The sequence below is a fragment of the Mustelus asterias genome, chromosome 10 (genome assembly GCF_964213995.1).
Source record: "Mustelus asterias chromosome 10, sMusAst1.hap1.1, whole genome shotgun sequence".
In the NCBI taxonomy this organism is placed as follows: domain Eukaryota; kingdom Metazoa; phylum Chordata; class Chondrichthyes; order Carcharhiniformes; family Triakidae; genus Mustelus; species Mustelus asterias.
The window spans coordinates 83409596-83431954 of NC_135810.1; the positions used below are offsets into that span (position 1 = coordinate 83409596).

Below are 22359 nucleotides of genomic sequence, written 5' to 3' on the forward strand. Positions count from 1 at the left end.
TCCCTTCAAATATGTTTTAAAGTCAATTCACAGAGTCCAGGGCTGCCTGTAATTTTTGCAATTACAAAACAGAAAATGCTGGAAAGACTCAGCGGCATCCATGGAGAGAGAAACAGAGTTAACGTTTTGAGTCCATATGACTCTTCAGATTTCAGATCCCAGCATTTGCAGTTTTTTTGCTTTTACTGTAATTTTTGTGGCCTGGGTGAGTCTGAGGGAGTTGCTCCTCTACCGATGGCCAATCTTTAATTCCATGCACTTGATCTTTGGCCACCTGAACGAGAGAGGAACAGGCAACTCCAATAACTCCTTATAGACTAGCTCTTGGGCCTCTCTAATTAGGTGATCTTTAACAGATCCAGACATAGTGTAGTTGATGAGATGGTCACTTGAGATACCTGCCTTTCTTAGTCAGGTATGTCCAAATCCGGCTGTGCCTGGAAAGGGAGCATATTATCCACTGTTATACTTGAGAATTTTTGCAACTGGTGGACAACTGAGGAATTGAAGTACAATAAAAGGAATTAAAATTATAATTTAATAAGTTGTTAGTTTTGTCCTAATTTCAAACTTAGGTTTGTGTACCTCTAACAAGGGAGTAATTATTGTTTATGTGTTCCTGTTCAATGATTTAATGATTTTAACTTATCCAAAAGTGTCAAAGTAAGATTTGACATTGATACAAACAGGAGATAGGAGGACAGGTAACCAATGATGAAGTGGTATTATAATTGGGAGATGAGCAAGAGGCTAGTATTGGATGAGCACAAGTGATCTCAGAGGGTTGTAAGAGGTTACAGCAATAGAGAGGAGTGAGACAATAGAGGGATTTGAAACAAGGATAAGAATTTTAAAATTGAGATGTTGCCAAACTGGGAGGCAAAGTAACTAAACCAGCACAGGATTGAAAAGCGAATGGACTTGGTGTGTTTGGATATGGGGGAAAAGAGTTTTGGATCAGTTACATTTTTGAAGGGTGGAAGATGGGAGGCTGGCCAGGAGAGCATTGTAAAGGTGACAAAGGAATGGATGAGGTTTTCAGCAACAGATGAGCTGAGGCAGTTAGGGGGAAATAGGTGCTGAGATGGACATAGACACAGATCAAGTACATTGGAGACAGGATTTCTCATCAGCTCCCCACACTAGCAACAAAGAGTGGGGTAGAATTCAGGGGCACAGAACAGAATAAAAAAAATACAACAGATAACATGTTTCTTCAATAAATACACTGGGCAAATGCCCTGACATGGGGTTTTGAGAGGGTCTGAGGAAACATACATTTTCCAAGTTCCATTTTGAAACTTTAAATTATAACTATATATCATTCAGACTTCAACTCATTACATGTCTATGATTTTAATGCATTTCACATGAAAAGTTCGCATTGCTCCATATGTTTATAAGTGAGTTTCTAATTGAGCTTCTACTTATTTGTTTTATGCAGAATGACAATGTAGAATGGAGGGCTTCACATTCTCAGGGCATTGGAAGAGGTCATGGGGCCAGTAGACCCTTAACAGATAGAATGGGTTTCTTCTGAACTAGAGGGATGTCAATGTATTAACAAAAAAGATTAACGAGGAATCAGTAAAGTGGATGATGGCCAAAATAATCAATAAATGAGTGGTTGAATGTCATTGGGTAGGTTGGACATCAGTTAAGAAGAATAGTAAAAGGAAAATTATGAAAATGGCAAATGATTCTGAAGGGTATGACTACATTTATGTGTGAATACACAAAGCATTGGAAATAATGTCAGAGGCATAGAAAAAGATCCAGGTTTGATCAAAATCTGACTTCAATACCACCCGGCACCAGCCAATCGAACACATGCTTGCTTCACTTGCTTGTTTCTGGCAAGAGAGAATTAAATGTAGTTAGTTTTCTTTGAGTAGAGCGCATCAGTGATCTCCCTTGTGCAACAGTGGATAGAAAACTGCAGGAAAACACTCATATCTCCAGCTCCAAACTGGAAGGAACCAGAGGCATTAATATTTACCGTAATAATTAACACTGCATCTTGTCCTGCTGAGCTTAGAGTTGTGGTTGAAGCAGATGACAAATTTCAATGAAGACCTCCTTAGTGAAATGCAGATGTCTCACAGATTATTCTTTGCTAGCTCCAGGTAGGAGAATTGTTTCCGGAATACACAGGGCAGATATGGCCTCTGACCGATCTTCACCCCTTCCTCCTTCTCCTCCCTCTTTTAGCAGCTTGTCCTACTCTTTTTGGTCTCTGCTCGTTCTCCCAGCCACTGCACCTATATCAGTGAGCAACTGGTTTGTGAAAAAGCAGGAAGTACTTAAGCACCTGAAATTTGGAACAATAATGCAAAACACCAAAAATATGTAGAATTGTAGCAAAGACCAAATAAAATAAATCCTTCCTACATTTAACATGTATTCAGTTGGGTGGCCTTAAGAGAGGGGATACTGATTGATGTCATGGTCTGCATAATCTACACTGCATAATTTCAACAGACATTCACTGCATGCACGTTAATGCCTGCACCAAGATGGCAATTGTTGCACTTTATCTGTACACCTTGAATGCCATTTTGGTTGCCTTACTGTCTATCTACCATTACTAGCCAAAAACAGTAGTCTTTGTTCTTGTCTCTGACGAAGGGTCATCCAGACTTGAAACGTTGGTTCTGTTCTCTCTCGATGTGGAGATGCCGGCGTTGGACTGGGGTAAACACAGTAAGAAGTCTAACAACACCAGGTTAAAGTCCAACAGGTTTATTTGGCAGCAAATGGAGTGGCATTTGCTACCAAATAAACCTGTTGGACTTTAACCTGGTGTTATTAGACTTCTTACTCTGTTCTCTCTCTACAGCTGCTGTCAGACCTGCTGAGATTTTCCAGCATTTTCTGTTTTTGTTGCCTTCTAGCCAACCCACCTTGACATCCGTTCTCTTCTAATGCTGCCTCAGGCCTGTCTAGAGATTTTGCCCACCCACTTCTCTGGAAGATGAAAACTTGGTGGTGATGGGGAGAGGAGATGGGTTCAGGTCGACAAAGATGGGAACTGCCCCAACTTGTGTTTCCCTAATCCAGAGATGAAAATCCAGCCCAAGTAGTTACACTTAAAGTGCAATAAGATTGTCAAAACATTAATCTGCAGCTTCATCACTTGTGCTGCAGGAAAATATTATAAATATGTAAAAGCAGATTTAGAACTTTATGAAGGGGACTGCAAATATGGTTTGCCCTGGTACGGTCCCCATCTTCACTTCCATGAGCCAAATGGCAGAGACACAAGTCAATAAATTATTCTTAACATCTGTTTTGAATTTATTATTCATTAATTTTTAGTTATGTCTTCTGGAAGAACTTTCCTTCTGAATTTTAAAGTAATATTCTGCATCCATCTATGTGCTACTTAATATTTGTGTGCCTTGGTCACCCTTAACACCTTTTACAGACTGCAGGGCTTTGAAATGCACTGTTTTTTTCTCATGGCTTATTTCTTTTATAGTTGGGATTGTTTAATTCAAGCAAAAGTCAAGCAACATCTTTACTTAAATTTCTCACTCTTGTTTTCAGATCCCTCCATGGTCTTGCCCATCCCTATCTCTATAATCCCCTCCCGCACCATAAATCTCAGATATCTGCACCCCTCTGATTCTGGCCTCAAGTTATAATTTGTTCCACTTTAGGTGGCCTATGCGGTCAGTTGCCCAGGCCCCAAGCTCTGCAATTTCCTCTCTACACCTCTCTGCATCTATACTTCACTTTTCCTTTGGTCATATATCTCCTTATGTGGCTCCGTGTCATTCTTTGTTTTGTAATGCTCCTGTAAAACACCTAGGGCTGTTTAATCACATTAAAAGTGCGATATAAATATCATGTATATGCCTCCTCCTTGTCCTGTCTCTGATTCTTCTATATGTTTCTTTTTGTGGTATGGTGAACAAACAATCCAAGGATGGTCTAACTAGTGTGTTGTTAAAAACTCAGTATAATGTATGGAACTTTATTAACTATTGATTCCAGTACCTTACCTGTTTTCAAGGGCTTTGCCACATTTCAAGACATTGAATGTAATCAATAGATCGGCACCATCAGATACTTGGCTCAGTTGCCATCTATCAAATCAATTCAAAGACAGAGAATATGTTGCTAACTCGCTTCCATGTGCAGTGAGAGAATCATAGAATCATAGAAACCCTACAGTGCAGAAGGAGGCCATTCGGCCCATCGAGTCTGCACCGACCACAATCCCACCCAGGCCCTACCCCCACATATTTACCCGCTAATCCCTCTAACCTACGCATCTCAGGGGCAATTTTAACCTGGCCAATCAACCTAACCCGCACATCTTTGGACTGTGGGAGGAAACCGGAGCACCCGGAGGAAACCCACGCAAACACGAGGAGAATGTGCAAACTCCACACAGACAGTGACCCGAGCCGGGAATCGAACCCGGGACCCTGGAGCTGTGAAGCAGCAGTGCTAACCACTGTGCTACCGTGCCGCCTTGCATTTGCTTGCATTCCAACATTGATTATACCTCAAAAGTAGTTCATTGGCTGTGAAAGACTGTGACATCCTGAGGCTAAAGTTGCTATATCAATGCGGACTTTTCCTTTGTTATTATTCAGCTAGGTTGGGATGCAAGTCCTTTTACAAAAGAATCTAAATTTGCGTTTCTCAAATACAAGTGAAAATCTCCCAAATTTGGGGCGAGATTTTCTGGCCCTTCCTGTCGGCAGGATCCCTTGGAACTGCGGAAGGAGACCCCCTGCAGTGGGTTCCCTGGTGGCGGGATCGGTGAGCCACACATAATGCCGTAGGCATCGGCAGGACTGGAAGATCCCACTGGCGGCCAATGATAACCTGCCTCCACCGCTGTAAAACATGAGGGGGTGGAGGGGGGTGGAATTTTGCTCTTGCACTTACATTTATAGCCTCAACATACAATAAAAGCTTTGTTTTCTGTCTTTATTTATGTATAGTTCATTGATTGGAAAATACACAAAGAAGTACACACTTTTTATACAATCACTTTGTTCAAAGCCCAAACATCTGGAAGTTAACTGCAAATGCAAAAATACAGACACTATGTTATTAGCACCATAATTTCTTATCTGACTATTTTAACATTTAGTTAACAGTATTATTTATACATACTATAATCAAATCTATAATCAAACAAGCAGCATGTTCTATTGCAAAATATTTTGCCTTGCCCCTTAAATATATTTTTGATGATCAAAGAATTTTTAGCAATAAAAACTTTCAATCAGATATGATAAAAAAACAGAAACTGGCAGCAGCTGAAAACATGATTTCAGAAAAGACTTGAATTGCACAACAGGTCCATCAGTATATGAGGCATAATAATGTTTCAGATGAAATCCCGCTTTACAAATCTCACAAAAGATCTTATACAAAATATTAATCTATCATGTTTTAAACCAAAACCTATGTTTATGCTTTTAGAGTGGATGGCCATTTTTGTGCACATTAATATAAATAGACACAACTGCATCCAAATATGCATTGTCCATTGCTATGAATAAAGTCCACCGAAAGAATGTTAAAGTGAAATATAAATGGTTCTAGCAATAAGAGAGCTTGTTCCCTGTTAAAGTGCCAAAGAGAACTGAAAACGACAACTATATTATACATTTTGAAAATACAGACAAATATCGATACTCCTAAGTATTTTAGTGTCATACTTGACACATATTGGGATGACTATGACTGCCAACAACAGGGGTCATAAAAGATGATTTGTTACAAATCAATAAAATACACTGCCATTCAAACTTATGTACAGTGATTAGTATTATAATGCAGATTCCTTTACAGTTCCATTGCCATCCAAAAAGTACTCGTCATCAGTAGTGGTGTCTGAATTTGTATCTGAGTAACAAGAGAAATTCCGTTTGTCAATCACAACTGGTGAATGGTGTTGCTGTGGTGAAAGACTGTCCTCTGATATTTTACTCCCCGTGGATGAAGAACTTAGAAGTCTCATTATATCGGAGGGATTTTCCTTGGGCCAGAATATTTTAATGTCTACAGGAAAATATTCATCATTCTGTCCCGCATCATCATTCACCCCTGGATCCTGATTTACTTTACTGGTGTGTGGATTGAAAACATCCTCACTTCTTGGAGATGAGGCTTCCTTGTGCAGATATCCAGGTTTCCACAATTTGTCCTCTACCAGTACTCTTTTCAGGTTCTTAAGGTGTGTTTCTTCCTTTTTCTCTTCTTCGGAAACATTTCCAATCAATAACTCACTAAATTTACTGCCATGGTATGAAGTCCAATTGTTATAGTCAGGCTCATTCTCATTAGAGGAAGGCAAATCAGAATATGATTGAGAAAGTCTACGAGATTTTATACAATTTGAAACCTGGAGATTTGGGCGAGATTGCCTGTTGCGAACAGTTAGTTTAGGATTATGCAAGCTGCTGGTGGAAAATACGTTTTCATGATCTTGGAAGGGGGATTGGTTATAATCTGAATTAATGTCTTTCAAACTTTTTGCCTTATACATACCATCAAATATACGTGGAACATTCTGTGGACTGGGCCTTGGAGAACGTGTAAACCTGCAGTGTTTTTTTGAAAATCTGGATGTCCCTGTCCCTAAGTTATTGTTGACTGTATCATCTTCATCAAAACTAGAGGAACTTGCTCTGAATTGATAAAAATCATTGTAGGCATTCAATCTATTGCGAAAATTATTAAGCTCTGTGATATTGGAATCAATTTGGTCCTCATTTGGAGAGCTTTGCTGCGGTGAGGTAGAAATATTTGCATTTTTCATTCCCATTGTCTGGTTCTGAAATGTTTCTCCACAGAATGCTTTCCTTCTGCGTCTGAATATTTTGCCATCTCTTTTTGCATTGTCAAAGTCTTGTGCAGGGAAGTCAACACGATTTGGTGAATGATCACATGTTACATTCCTGTTGTTACGTACAATATCAGTGGGAGACAGAAGAGTGGGTGACAAATCATGTGGCGAAGAAATATCGTTGATTAAATCCTTATTAAGTTGTTCACAATTGCCATAGTATCTTCTGGCCAAAGTGATATCACCACTTCTTGTCGTCTCTCTCAAGTACTTACTTTTCTTGCTGCATGTGACACTTATAAAAGAGTCTTGATCAATCAACAGATCCCGTGATGAAACAGTATTGTCAGTTTCTGATTTATAGCGCTTCATATTAACATCACATTGTTCATTCAAAGACTGATCACTGGTTGGAAAGCAATTCTGAAACTTTGTATTTTTGTCCCATGCAATGTCTGTATCAGGCAATAAGAAAGTTCTTCTATTGTTTTTAGGTTGACAATTTTCTAGATTCCTGATAACTGCTGTGTCCATTACAAAGTCACTTCTATTTGGAGAATGAACAGGTGATTTGCCTGGTTTGCTTTTTCTGATATTTAAAGGGGACTGTTGTTCAACCAAAGAAAATTCATCGCCGGTTTCAAGTTTGTATTTCTGTAAACAGCTATTACTTCTTCTGTTCGTTATAAATTCCCCACTCAGTGTGCAATGAGTTGATGACTTGTCTTGATTGTTGTGAATGATATCAGTGGTGAGCCAATGTCCGGTCATCTTAGATGGTGATGAGGGCGCACTATTAGTTTTACGTAAATCTTTAAAGTTTAACCTTTTGTAAGGTATTTTATCATGATAGGTTTCAGTAAGGTGCGATGAATAATTCAGCCTGAGATTTTTCTTGATATCTGTGATAGTGGTTGTGGACTGCGTGTCATTTAGTGAACCTAATGCTGGAATTGTGTTAGTTTCTAGTGAGTCCACTTTTAAATGTTCATTGACACCAATATCTGCACTGACAGTAGCACAGTTCAGTGAACAATTCACTGTCTCACATTTATTAGTGTGTGTCTGAGGAGAATGGTGGCTGGACACTGGATAGAGTGATGCAATTCTATGGCTTGTCTTAAATTTGTCCCGATTATAATCCTGATTAATCACATCAACATCAGTCCTGGCTGGCAAATAACTCAGTGGCATGTCCTTATAACCGTGTGTTGTCCTGGTAGGAGATTTTTGTTGAGTAACTTTATCTCCTGACAACAGTGCACTTTTAGTTTCATGTTTGCATTTTTCCAAATAATCAGGACTTTCTCGGTGTACATTGATGGCAACATTGTTTACCCAATGACTTAGTGACTTGTCTTCATTGCTATGCACAATGTCTGTAGGGTACAACTGGCTGGATACCTGGTTCACTGTTGAAGGCATAGACTTGGTCTCAAATGTATTCACTGCATCACAAGTATTATTAGCTTCTCTGTCCACAGTGATGCCATCAATATTTAGGGAAGGATCCTGCAATACATTTCTCCTGCCTTCTGTGATATTTTTACGGGTCCGTTGTCCATTCAGTTTATCTGATGAAACTGCACTGTTTTTGTCAGACTGGCATGTCTCTGTAGTTTCGCTACCTGCTATCAAACTGATGTCATCTCTGACCAGGGAGAGGGTCTTTGATTTGTCTTCATTGCTGCTTTGAGGGGTATTTTCAGGGAGCCACTGGCTGGTCACTGCAGCTGAAGGCGAGGGCGCACTCTTTGTTTTATGCAAAACATTTAATTTGAATTTGCCAGTTGGTCTCTTACGATGGTAAATGTCAGTTACCTTTGTTACATAATGCTGCAGTGTATTTTTCTTCACATTGGCAGCACCCACAGCCAAATGAGGAGGAGTGAAGAGATATACTGGTGAAGTGACTGGGCTGATTATAGTATTGTGCTGTTGTAAATTCTCATTTGTTTCTATGTCACCTCTCTCCAAGGAACGAATCAGTGGTTTATCGAAGTTACTTTGTGAATTAGTAGGAGGAGACTTTTGATCACTTAGTGCACCTGGTGATGGAATCGAACTGCTTTCCCCAGGTTGAGCATTTCCAGCATTCTTGGTAACTTCTGCACCCAGATTGTTGTCATCACTGAGTGGGAAATGGGTCAATGGTTTGTGTGGGTTTATAGGAGATGGCTGGTCAGACAGTGAATCAGGCAGTGTAGGTCCAGTATTGTCCTTTTGTAATTGTTTATTGCTTCCTCTGTCCGCAGTGACAGCTGGGCTGTTTGGTGAATAATTCAGTGACTGATATTTATTCCTGCGTGGAATAGTTGTTGAAAAACGTTGCCCAATCACTGAATCTGCCGCTGATATATGGGGAATCTCCGATTTATTTTGCTGTATATTACCTTTATTCAATCTTCTATCCAAAGTGATGTCACCATTATTTGGGGACAAATTTTGTTGCATTTCTTTCTCTGTTGGTGTGACATTTGTTGGAGTTCTCTGGTCAGTCTCTCTATCCTGTGAAATTCTACCATGGTTTCCCGATTGGTAATTTTCTAAATTATTGACACCTCCTGGACTCCTGAATGGAGAATGAGTGGCTGACTTGCTCATGCTGTTATTTCTGCTAGTTGTAGGAAACTGTTGGTCGGTCAATGAACCTGGTGTTGTTGAAAGATCACGGATATCCTTTTGCAAATATTCATCACGTCCCCTGTCCATTGTGGCATTTCCACTAAGTGGGGAATGAGGCTGTGAATAGCTTTTGTTGTTATGAGAGAGAATTGTAGGAAACCACTCGCTGGTGACTGGAGTTAGTGATAAGGGTGTACTGTTTGCTTCATCTGATATTTTAAACAGATCCAAAGACTCCTTATCAGGAACAATTTCAGTTACCTTAGGTTCATTGCAGAATCGTTTATCATTCTTGATATCTGTGATAGTCAGAGTGGACTTTATGTCATGTAATGAATCTATTGCTAGGATGGTGTTAGTTTCTGGTGAGTCCTTTTGTAAATGCTCATTGACTCCAATATCTGCAGTAACTGAAGCACAGTTCAGTGAACAATTCGATGTTTTACATTTACTGCTGTCTGCGACATTCTTAGAAGAACGGTAGCTGGACATTGGATCAAGTGCTGGAAGTATGTGGCGTGAGTAAAATTCATCCCGATTAATCGAATTGACATCAGTCCCAGCTGATGAATAACTCAGTAGCTTGTCCTTATAGCTATGTATTGTACTTGCAAGAGATTTTTGTTGAGTAACTTTATCTCCTGACAACAGTGCACTTTTAGTTTCATGTTTGCATTTTTCCAAATAATCAGGACTTTCTCGGTGTACATTGACAGCAACATTGTTTACCCAATGACTTAGTGACTTGTCTTCATACCTGTGCGCAATGTCTGTAGGGTACAACTGGCTGGATACCTGGTTCACTGTTGAAGGCATAGACTTGGTCTCAAATGTATTCACTGCATCACAAGTGTTATTAGCTTCTCTGTCCACAGTGATGCCATCAATATTTAGGGAAGGATCCTGCAATATATTTCTCCTGCCTTGTGTGATATTTTTACGGGTCCATTGTCCATTCAGTTTATCTGATGAAACTGCACTGTTTTTGTCAGACTGGCATGTCTCTGTAGTTTCGCTACCTGCTATCAAACTGATGTCATCTCTGACCAGGGAGAGGGTCTTTGATTTGTCTTCATTGCTGCTTTGAGGGGTATTTTCAGGGAGCCACTGGCTGGTCACTGCAGCTGAAGGCGAGGGCGCACTCTTTGTTTTATGCAAAACATTTAATTTGAATTTGCCAGTTGGTCTCTTACGATGATAAATGTCAGTTACCTTTGTTACATAATGCTGCAGTGTATTTTTCTTCACATTGGCAGCACCCACAGCAGAATGAGGAGGAGTGAAGGGATATACTGGTGAAGTGACAGGGCTGATTATAGATTTGTGCTGTTGTAAATTCTCATTTGTTTCTATGTCACCTCTCTCCAAGGAACGAGTCAGTGGTTTGTCGAAGTTACTTTGTGAATTAGGAGGAGACTTTTGATCATTTAGTGCACCTGGTGATGGAATCGAACTGCTTTCCCCAGGTTGAGCATTTCCAGCATTCTTGGTAACTTCTGCACCCAGATTGTTGTCATCACTGAGTGGGAAATGGGTCAATGGTTTGTGTGGGTTTATAGGAGATGGCTGGTCAGACAGTGAATCAGGCAGTGTAGGTCCAGTATTGTCCTTCTGGAAATGTTTATTGCTTCCTCTGTCCGCAGTGACAGCTGGGCTGTTTGGTGAATAATTCAGTGACTGATATTTATTCCCGTGTGGAATAGCTGTTGAAAACTGTTGACCAATCACTGAATCCATTGCTGATGATATATGGGCAATCTCCGATTTGTTTTGCTGTATATTATCTTTATTCAATCTTCTATCCAATGTGATGTCACCATTATTTGGGGTCAAATGCTGTTGAGATTCTTCCCCTCCCGTTCTCTGGCCAGTCACTCCGCCCAGTGAAGTTGCACCATGATTTTCTGATTGGTAAGTTTCCACATTTTTGTCAGAAGTTCTCTCATCATGGGCAATTTCAGTTACCTTTGATGGATCAATGTGCATAGCACCTTTCTTGATATCAGTGACAGTGGACTGTAAAGCGGTTAATATTTCTGGTGATGGGTCTGTAAAATGGCTTTCAGATTTGATCTTTTGTAAAAACTGATTGCTTTCGCTCTCTGCATAGATATCATTGCTGTGTAAAGGATGAATCAATGGTTTGTTCTGGTTGTTAGGTATGATATTTGAAGTCAGCCACAGCGCAGTCATCCCAGGTGGTGATGAAAGTGCTTGATCTGTTTTACCCAAACGCTTAGATTTGTATTGATCACAGGGCCCTTCATCGCAACAGGCATCAGTTACATTTCTTGAATAATGCCCAAGTCCATTTTTCCTTATATTGATGATTGCTGCAGGAGATTCTGGCAGATATTCCATAGCAGTACTTTGCAGTGGATCTGCTGAAAGATCCACACCACTGATTTCTGAGTTATCCTTCTGCGAATGCTTTTTAAATTCAGTATCCACAGTGAAAGTAGAATTGTTAAATGAGCAATTCAGTGACTCGTCTCTATATTTGGGTGTGTTAGTTGCAGTAGATGGTTTGCTGATCGCTGGACCCAGGCATGAAGATGGATAAGTAGCTTTTGCTTTGTCCTGCTCTGTTTCTCTTGATATTTCAGCACTGTTTGGCAAATAATTCAGTTGTTGATCTTTGTTGGATGTGGTATCTATAGGAGACAGTTGGTGAGCCCCTTTATTTGACACAACTGCAGCGTGGCTTTCAGATTTGCTATTTTTCAAACAATCAAGACTGTTCCTGTTCCTTGTGACATCAACACTGCTGAGAGGATGACACAGTGGTTTGTGTTCATTGCAATGTCTGTTATCCACGAGAGACAACTGGTTAAAAACTGGATCCAGTATAGAAAGAGCACCAACCGTCTTAGATTTATCTGTTTTTTTGCCATCTTTAATAATTCCTCTCAGCATTGTGGTGTCAGCACTGTTCCGTTCGCAATTTTGAAGTGTACTTTTCGTACCATGTGTAATACCTGAAGGTGTCTTCAAGTCAGTTGGTGTGTCGGATAATGAAATAACTTTGTAGTTTTCAGATTGGCCATTTTCTAAATTCTGGATAACACCCGATCTCATTGGGGAATGAATCAGTAATTTGTCCATATTATCACGAGTATTTGTAGGGGACCGCAGGTCACTCATTAAGTCTTCCGGTGAAATTGGAATATTTTTTTCAGATTGGTAATTTTCTGCATTCTTAATGGTTCCTGGACTCATGGTGGTATTATCACTGAGTGGGAAATTAGTTAATGATTTATCTTGGCTGTCTATGAAATTTGTACGAGGCTCTTGGCCACTCAGTGAATCTCGTACTGAAAGTTTATTGTTGTTGTTAGATTTATCCTTTGGTAAGTATTCGTTGCCTCCTTTAAGGGAGGAATATGTCAATAAAGTATTTTGCTTCAAATCGGATGTGACAGGTTCCTCATTTACTGTTTCAGATACGTTTTTCTGTGCATCATTGCTGTTTTCGCTGTTTGGGTAATACTTTGATGAGTTACCTTTGTTGGTAATTGTAAACGAACATTGCACTACAACTGATGGTAGTGTGGTCTTTTCAAATTTATAATTTTGGACATCATGAACACTATGTATTTCGGGCAAATTGCTATTGACAGTGTGAGATGGCCAATTCTGTGAAGTATTTTTCATACTGATATCTGAAGGAGATGTTTCATTTGTGTCTGATATTGATAGAACACAGTTTGAATCAGATTTATGCTCATTAACTGTTGCATCTGCAGTTATGTCAGTACTCTTGACTGAATCATCTAGTAAAAGGTATTCATAGGTGGAACGTACATGAAACTTGTAGCTGAGCACTTGATCTGTTGATAGTGTTATGCCAGATGTCGGTCTGTTGTTTTGTTTAGAATTTATATTCAAAAGGGCATTGTTGGTTGATGACAGACTTTGGGAACCAAATGTTTTGTGGTTTGGAGATTGTGTTATAGCCATTTCTGTTGCATTACTCATTTCTGATTCACCATTTTGTGAAGAAGCAGTACCCATACTGTCTAAGGAGACACCATCAGTTTTTGATTGATTGCTCAGTAATGCACTATCGTGATGAATTATATTTGTTACACATTTTGGATCTGCTGGAAGTTCATGACTAGTTTCATGGTTAACTTTTTGTAAGCAATCATTACCAATTAGCTCAGTTGGTAATAAAGATGTGCTTCTTCCCTCATTTTCACAACTGTGTTTCCAACTGTTATTTTCACTTTCTGGCATGGGGCCATCTGCATCTCTTAATGTGACAGGTTCCACTCTGGTCTCATTTGATGTGAGATTATCTACTGAAGATTTTTCTTTCCCTGTGAATGTAAACAAAGGCGTTCTTTCGCTTCTGTCCCTACTGCTTTGTAAATGATCATTACATGTACTTTGTATATTAATGTTAGTGTCATCTGACCCTGAATATTGATGCTTAGTTTTGCTGTTGATCGTCATAAATGAAGTAGCTCTTGATTGGCACACTGGTTCTGACAGGGAAAGGGGACTAAGGGGTCTATGGTTACTGGTTTGCAAAGAATCGTTGCTACTGTCTCTTTGGAAAGTGGCATCATCACAATTTTGCAAATCAATATTCCACCTGCTGTGAGTATATATGGAAAACAGAGGAGTGTGTGGAATATGTACTGAAACATGTGATGATTTTGATTTGCTGTCATTTAAATAATCAGCACCATCCTTTTTTTGTGAAGTACTAAGTGAACTATTTGACAAATTCTGTTGTTGCACATCTCTGTTGCCAAGGCCAAGACTTCTTGGGCCTGTAATTGAGTTTAACGATGAAGATTCACTGTCTCTTTGTGAATGGACATAAATATTGTTTGATGAGTAGCTTTGCTGACTATTTCTGTTGCTATCGGCAACAACTGGAAGAGATTGTGATTTGGTTTGTAGATCCAGTAGTGACGTCCTGATGATTTCATGCTTGCTGATTGACAAACAACTTTCAGTATCTGTTTTCAGAATGTCATCAGTATGGTTTATTGGCTGATTTTGAAACATATTTTGAGGCTCACTAATGGAAGTCTGTGAGCCAGATGCTGAATTTGGTAATATTGCATTGCCAGTTTTGTATTGACTTATTTCAACAAAAGCACAATCATTTCCTCGAAAAGCATGAATGTTTCTTGACAGACGACTATGCTTCACATTTGCAATGTCGCACTGAACTGGCACTGACTGTAGTTCAGCATTTTCGCTTAACTTTGAAGAATTCAGCAAAATGTTGGTTTGATTGTCATTTCTATATTGTTTTGTGAGGTGGTTATAATTTTGAACACCTTCTTCTGTGGTAGTGTTTTGCAACTTGCAATTGCTTGAATCTTCAGTTCCCAAGATCTTTTCATGTTCATGCACTGCAAACACAAGAATGATCAAGAAAAAGTATTAACAAACAATAAGTTGCCCTCTGGACTTGCTGCACTACATTCTCTCAGGTCAAATCCTACAGTGGCACCATTGTTATCTGGCATACTGAGCTCTGCCTCGCAGTGGATGAGCGACATCTCTCAGATACTTCCTTCTACCTCCCCCTGGACCATGACCGCACCACTAAACATCAAGCCATTGTTTCCAAGCTGGTTACTGACCTCACTGCTTCTGAAGACTTTCCCTCCACAGCCTCCGACCCTGCATAGCCCACTTCTACCTCCTTCCCAAAATCCGCAAAACAGGACTGCCCTGGTAGACCCATTATATCAGCTTGTTTCTGCCCCACAGAACTCAATTCTTCCTATCTTGACTCCATCCTCTTTTCCCTTGTCCAGTCTCTTCCCACCTACACTCATGATACCTCTGGTGCCCTACGTCATATCAACAATTTCCACTTCTCTATCCCTAACTACCTCCTCTTCACAATGGATGTCCAATCTTTCTACACCTCTGTAATGATGCACTTTCAGAGACTCCATTAGTAAACATAAAAAGGATTTAACAAGAATTGTACAGCAGATGCATGGCTGCAGCTAGCTCAAAGCGTCTCTATGCCTAAGAGGGCTCCAACCACTGGGGCAATTCCCCCTATGAGTCCCAGTAGATCCTCCATGTCAGGTGACCATTAATCTGCTGTCTTGCTCTTAAATGGACAACTACCATCCCCCAGTGGAGGTTCCAAGGGTTCTCCCTCCGTTTCTTCCTTGAGCAGAGGCCTGAACAATCCCAGTCCACCACCACCCTCCAGTGCCTCGCTGAACATTTTGTGTCACTAAATCATTTCTCCTTTAACTTGTCCCACTTCCTGCAAATAAAAGGGTGGGGCTATGGGTACCTGCACGGCCCCAGTTATGTGGAACACTCCTTTTTCCAGTCCTTCTCAGTCCCAACCACAACTCTTTCTCTGTTACATCGATAACTCTATCGATGCCACTTCATGCTCTTGTCTGGATCTGGAAAAGTTTAATTGATTTTGCTTCCAATTTCCACCCCTCTCACCTTCACATTGTTCGTCTCCAACATTGTCCATCTCCCTTGACCTTTGTGTTTTTGGTGATAGACTGGCCACCAAAGTTCATTGCAAACCCACCAACTCCCCAGTTACTTCAACTATAGCTCCTCACACCCTGCTTCCTGCAAGGACTCCATCCGATTGTACCACTTTTTCTGCCTCTGTTGCATTTATTCTGATTATGCCACTTTTGAAAATGGCACTTCTGAAATGTCTGCCTTTTTCCTTAACTGAGGTTCCTCCACTTCATCTCCCTCCCAGAACCATGACAGGGTTCCCCTTGTCAACACTTTCCATCCCACCAGCCTCTGCATTTAAAGGATCCTCCACCACCAACTGTGGTGCCAACTCCAGCGTGATGTTACCATGAAACACGTTTTCCCCCATGCCCCCATCAGCATTCTGCAAGGACCACTCCCTACATAACACCCTAGTCCACTCCTCCATCATGCTCAACTCCCCATCCCCTTCCCATGGCACTTTCCCTTGCAATCACAGAAGGTGCGACACCTGCTCCTTTGCCTCCTCAGCATTCAAGGCCTCAAACACTCCTTTGGTTAAGCAGTGTTTCACTTGCACTTCTTTCAATTTGGTCTATTGCATTTGCTGCTCCCAATGTGGTCTCCTCTACATTGGGAAGACTAAATGCAGACTGTATGACCGCTTTACAGAACACCTTTGTTCAGACTACAAGCACGACCCCCACCTTCCTGTCACTTGCCATTTCAGCTCAGCATCTTGCTCTCATGCCCTCATGTCCATCCCTGGCCTGCTCCAATGCTCCACTGAAGCCCAATGCAAACAGGAAGAGCAGCATCTCATCTTCCAATTAGGCAAGTTACAACCCTCAGGATACAAGATAGAGTTCAACAACTCAAGATTGGTACTAACAAATGCCTTGAACAAAACATCTATTTATCTTCTTGGTTGTTGGATAATGTGTCCTGGATACATCAAACCTTTCATAATTTTAAAAATATCATGACTGCTTTAACTTACCAATGATGGTCTTTGTTTCCAAGTCTTGGCCATGCACTTCAGAACGTGTCTGTCTTCCGAAGTCACGACACACATGTATTTTTCTTTCAGCATGGGGGGCTGTCACTGCCTTCAACCGTACCTGAGGTAAATTGCATTCTCTTAATTAAATGTCTATTCAGAAAATTTACAGTTTGAGTGACAATTTTTTTCAATTCATTCATGGGACATGGGCGTCGCTGGCTGGTTAGCATTTATTGCCCATCCCTAGTCGCCTGAGGGCAGTTGAGAGTCAACCACATTTCTGTGGCTCTGAAGTCGCGCGTAGGCCAGACCAGGTAAGGACAGCAGATTTCCTTCCCTAAAGGACATTAATGAACCAGATAGTTCATTTGGTCCCCTAAATATGAGTGATGTAACACCTGTTTAATCCCCTCAGAATTTTGATACTGATGAGTGTTGGAACTTGAGATAAACAAGTTAGCCTAAGGTATTTAAGTAGTATTAGATTGTTAGGCTGGGAAAGGGCCATTGAAACCCAGGTAACGAGCTAAAGATGGATACTGGACACAGGCAAAGACAGATCTACTGAATGTACTAAGTACCAAAGTTAGGCCCCTTTACTAGAATAAGACAAACACAAAGAAAACTGTTTGGAGGCAGGATTCTACATGGCTTCTAATGATTATCACCACCATCACCAGTGTACTATATACAAGATTTACTGCAGCAACTCACCAAAGCTCTTCCAACAGCACCTACCAAATCCACAACTTCTCCCACCAGGAAGGACAAGGGCAGTAAACATGTGGAAACTCCACCGCCTTGGTGAGAATACGTGTATTCTGAAGTAACCACAGCCAGCCAGAAAACAACCACTCATTAAATGTGATGACCTAAGAGGGTCATAGGATTGAAACCCAAGCAATTTCAGACCATGCAAACGTGGAATCTTTGTAAATGGATAACATGGTTTTGGTTGCAGGCCAGTGATTGGTTTAGTGAGTTTTGATCCACAGTGACAGTATAAGGAAGGGGTTGTTGAGTGAACATGTGTGTGGTTTTGCAGTTGCTTAGCCTCTGCATAAATCTATTCATACTATGTCGATTCTGAACCCTGAAGAAATAAAGAACTTTGCTTCATAAAATTGCTCACATCACTACTTCAACAGGCTTATCCTGTGTTTAGTGTTTTGTAGAAGGCCAATGGAAATATTTAATTGTGTGTGGTGATTGTAAACAATGGGTTTTACCAAGGTCAAATTTAAATAATGTTCCCTGCGCTCCGGAGCTTTTCCCACATATTTAAAATTAATAAAACTCTTACCCTTAGTTGCGAAAACATGTTTGTGGATTCCGGTTGCAATGAATTGTAGTTACTGCATCTACCAAAATAAATAAGAACAAACTTGTGTTTACACAATATCATTCATATCCTCAAGATATCCCAAAGCACTTTGCACCCAGTGAATTACTTTTTGAAGATTGGTTACTGTTGTTACAGACAAACGTGACACACAACTTGCAAAAAGCAGGGTCCACAAACAACAAATTGAATACCCAATTAATCCATCCTGTTTTAGTTTGGCAAGGGATAAATAATGGTCAGGATCCACAGTGATAACTCTCCTGCTGTTCTTCAAATAGTGCCATAGGATCTCTTACATCTACCCATTGAATTCTTGTGATGCAGAAATATTGGCCCTCAGGTACCTCGAAAGATACCCATGGAACCCATCGGAATCCCAATGTCAGCATATTTCTGATACTTACGTGGGAAATTTAAGCTTCCAATTCCCAGCTTTTCCCTGCATGGATTGCTCGGTGATTGACCAGAGCTATGCAAACTTGGGCTGATTTCCCTATACGCACCCAGATTTTTACAGGTTTAATTTGATTATATACCTTCAACAGTGAGGTCTATGAATGCCATTTGTGGGTGAGGCTTTGGTGGTCAGAGAAGGAATGGCGAGGAAGTGTTAGGAATCTCCTCTCTGTGTAGGCTCTGTTCATGTCTTTGGCGCTGTGTCATTGGACAATAAGTAGGATGTGCCATTCCCATTTACAGTCTCAACAAAGGCAGGAATCAGTACAATCCCATGATTTCTGACACTCCCATAGTTACCCTTCCTGGACTGTACTTGTCTGACCCATGGTTTGCAATCACTGAGGCTTGCTGGGAGAAACCTGAACACCTGCCAACTCCTAGCTTGGATGCAGTGCCAGACAGAGGCCGGAAGTGGAGGTTTGGCTGTTCTCGGAGAGGAACAGCTCCTCAGGATCTGGTTCGAGACTGGAGTGCGACTGGGAGAAAAGTTCAGGAAGTGTTTACAATGGTGCAATCCAACAGCAGAAAGCTTGGCTCTTTAGCCAATCTATGAATGGAAAAGCTCTGTAGTTTAGTCGGTATCTGGAAGATAAAGATGGCTTACACATGAAACACTAATTTTTCTCTTTCAAATGAGGATTCACTTGTTGGGTATTCCCAATATTTTCAGACTTTAGGAACCAACAATTATTATTTATAAGTTACAGCTCTATTTTAAATAACAAATGCAGAAACAGTGCACCAATTAAGCTTACTGGTTTTGTTCCGAATGAGACTCTGTGTTTTGGCTTGAAGATTCAGAAGAAGTGGAGGGCCTGGAAGCAGGATCGAGACAGTCATCTCCCTGGGAATTACCTGACAATTTTATAAGATTGATCCCATTTTTGCTCTGCGGAGAGCTTTTTGATTGTGGAAGCTTCAAGTCACTTAAAGCTGGAAGAGAAACAGGCAGGTGGAAATTGCATTGATGGATTACAAAACTGTCTTCATGATTCACTGTGAATGTAAAGTGTTCTTCTCCTCATGGAATTGGACATAAAATTCTATTAAATTGTAGTTTAAACAACCTATTATAGCAGTGACTAAACACAGCTATTAGCAAAAATGCATGATCTTCAGATAAACTATTGCATAATAGTTAACATCTATTAAGAATTATACATTACCAATTAGAATTATATAATATAGCTATTATATATAAAATGGTGTGATCTCAGCATTTTAAAAGGTACTGCAGCAGAGGAGGATTCTGTGAACTGAACATCATATTGAACAATGCCAACTAATTGCATTGGGGTACCTCCTAAAGTTATGTGACGACCTCAACTGGATCCTCTCATCATAGGACAACCCTCTCATCCCAGGGACCAATCGACTGAGCCTTTGCTGTACTGCCCAATGTAAGTTGATCCTTTGTTAAAGGAAAGGAACCTGGGTATCCTTGCTCTTAGGTCACTGAAAGCTAATGTGCATGTGCAGAGAGTAATTAACACATTAACTTTTATTGCAAGAGGATTTGGGAGTTTTGACGTCTTGCTTCATTTGTAGAGAAACTTGGTTAGACTGCACTTGGAGTTGTGTGTACAGTTTTGGCCCCTTACCCAAGGAAGGATATACACGTGATGAGGAAGTGCAGTGGAGATCTAGCAGACTAATTCCTGGAATGGGAGAGATTGAGGAGAGTTAAGCGGAATGAGGGGTATTTCCACCCCTCCAGCTCTTTAACGAGAAGATTGCTATTTAGGCCTGTCTCATTGCACAATAATAAATCTAAAATAAGAATGAGGGGTGATCTCACTGAAGCATACAAAATTCTTAGAGGGCTTGAAAGGGTAGATGCCAAAAGAATGTTTCCCTGACTTGGGTCTAGAACTAGGACTGAGACACAGAGGAATTTCTTCACTCTCAGAAGATGGGGATTTTTTGGAATTAGAACTAGAGGGGTGTGTGGGCTTAGCCATTGCGTATGTTCAAAACAGAAATCGATAGATTTCTAGATACTAAAAATATTGAAGGATAAGGGGATAGTATGGTGAAAATAGCATTGAGGTGGAAGATCAGCCATGATCTAGTTGAACAGCAGAGCAGACTTGAGGGGCTGAATGGCTTTCGCCTGCTCCTATGTTTGTATGTACTGTGAAGACAGATGCAAATTATTGCCAAATTGCCCAGGATAATTTATTCTGTTGATGCCTTTAAGGGACATGGGTTTTACTTTAGCTAGTCTCCTTCATTTTATATTTAGTAAAAACTCTTGCAATCTGTTTTTATATTATTGGCTTATTTCTTCTCATTCTATTTTTTACCCTTTTTAGAAACTAAACGAAAAGATTACTAATTAGGCCTGTCTCATTGCACAATAATAAATCTAAAATAACTTTATTCCTACAAAAACCCAATCGTAAAATACAACAGATGCTGGAAATCTGAAATATATATGAAAAACTTCTGGAAATATTTGTGCAGGTAGCATCAAAATAGATTAGAATCCCTACAGTGCAGAAGTTGGCCATTTGGCCCATCGAGTCTGCACCAACAACAATCCCACCCAGGCCCTATCCCCGTCACCCCACATATTTACTCCGCTAATCCCTCTAACCGACGCATCCTGGGACACTAAGGGGCAATTTAGCATGGCCAATCAATCTAACCCGCACATCTTTGGCCTGTGGGAGGAAACCGGAGTACCCGGAGGAAACCCACGCAGACACGGGGAGAATGTGCAAACTCCGCACAGACAGTGGCCTAAGCCAGGAATCGAACCCGGGTCCCTGGAGCTGTGAGGCAGCAGTGCTAACCTCTGCCACCGTGCCGCCCCATCTATAAACAGAGATAGCATTTCAGATGTGAGACATTTTATCAGAACTGAGTTAAGTTAGAAATGCAACAAGTTTTGAGCAAATAAAAGCCGGGTTGGGTAGGGGGACTTTTATTTCTAGTTGGTTCCACAATGTGTTATTCATAATGTATATGGCCCCTAATCCTAGACTCCCCGATCAGCAGAAATATTTTCTCTCCATGGATCCTATCTAGTGCCCTTTAATATCTTGAAAACTTTAATCTTTGCCTATCTAAATTCCAGGAAATATAACCCTAGCCTGTGTAATCTCTCCTTGGGGTTGTTGGCACTGTTTTCGTGTTCTAATTTGTTTAGTCGCTATAAACAGAATAAATAGGCACAGCCACAGAATTACGCCTTTAATGAGGCACTAACTACATGATCCATTATGAATACTCAGGTTTTTAATGAGCTCATATTACAAGATCCAACACTTGGGTATATCATATTCTACAACCCAGCATGAATACAACATACCAATGGTTCACTCACAACTCTTATACTAATTCTGCCATTGATTTCTACATTCCATGCACATTACCACTAAATTATAGTACAAAGATAGATAAAAGTATCAGAATAACAACATGGAGACAAGATGCAATTAGGCCCTCGCAATCTCTTCTAATCATTCAATAGCATGGTTATATAGTCTACTGAAGGTCTTCCAATAGCTTTATTGCTATGAACACAGTGACCATATCAACATCTCCCAGATCACAAGGCACATGTCAGCCTTCTGATCTGCAGAGATACCTTTGATTAAGATGCATTGTACAAGTGGGCCTATGTTCAACCGAGTGCAGTTT

The 22359-nt window shown here is 40.5% G+C and overlaps 1 protein-coding gene across 1 annotated transcript in view; it reads right to left on the reverse strand.

Moving 5' to 3' along the window:
- Positions 1-4945: 4945 nt before the first annotated feature.
- LOC144499722 (uncharacterized) overlaps positions 4946-22359 on the reverse strand; it is a 44021-nt gene continuing 26607 nt past the window's right edge. The window contains exons 3-6 of the mRNA XM_078222063.1: positions 19467-19644; positions 18211-18268; positions 16905-17025; positions 4946-14817 (exon numbers count right to left, since the gene is read on the reverse strand). Coding sequence (XP_078078189.1) covers positions 5798-14817; positions 16905-17025; positions 18211-18268; positions 19467-19644 — 9377 coding nt within the window. The 3' untranslated portion in view covers positions 4946-5797. The remainder of the gene's footprint in view (positions 14818-16904; positions 17026-18210; positions 18269-19466; positions 19645-22359) is intronic.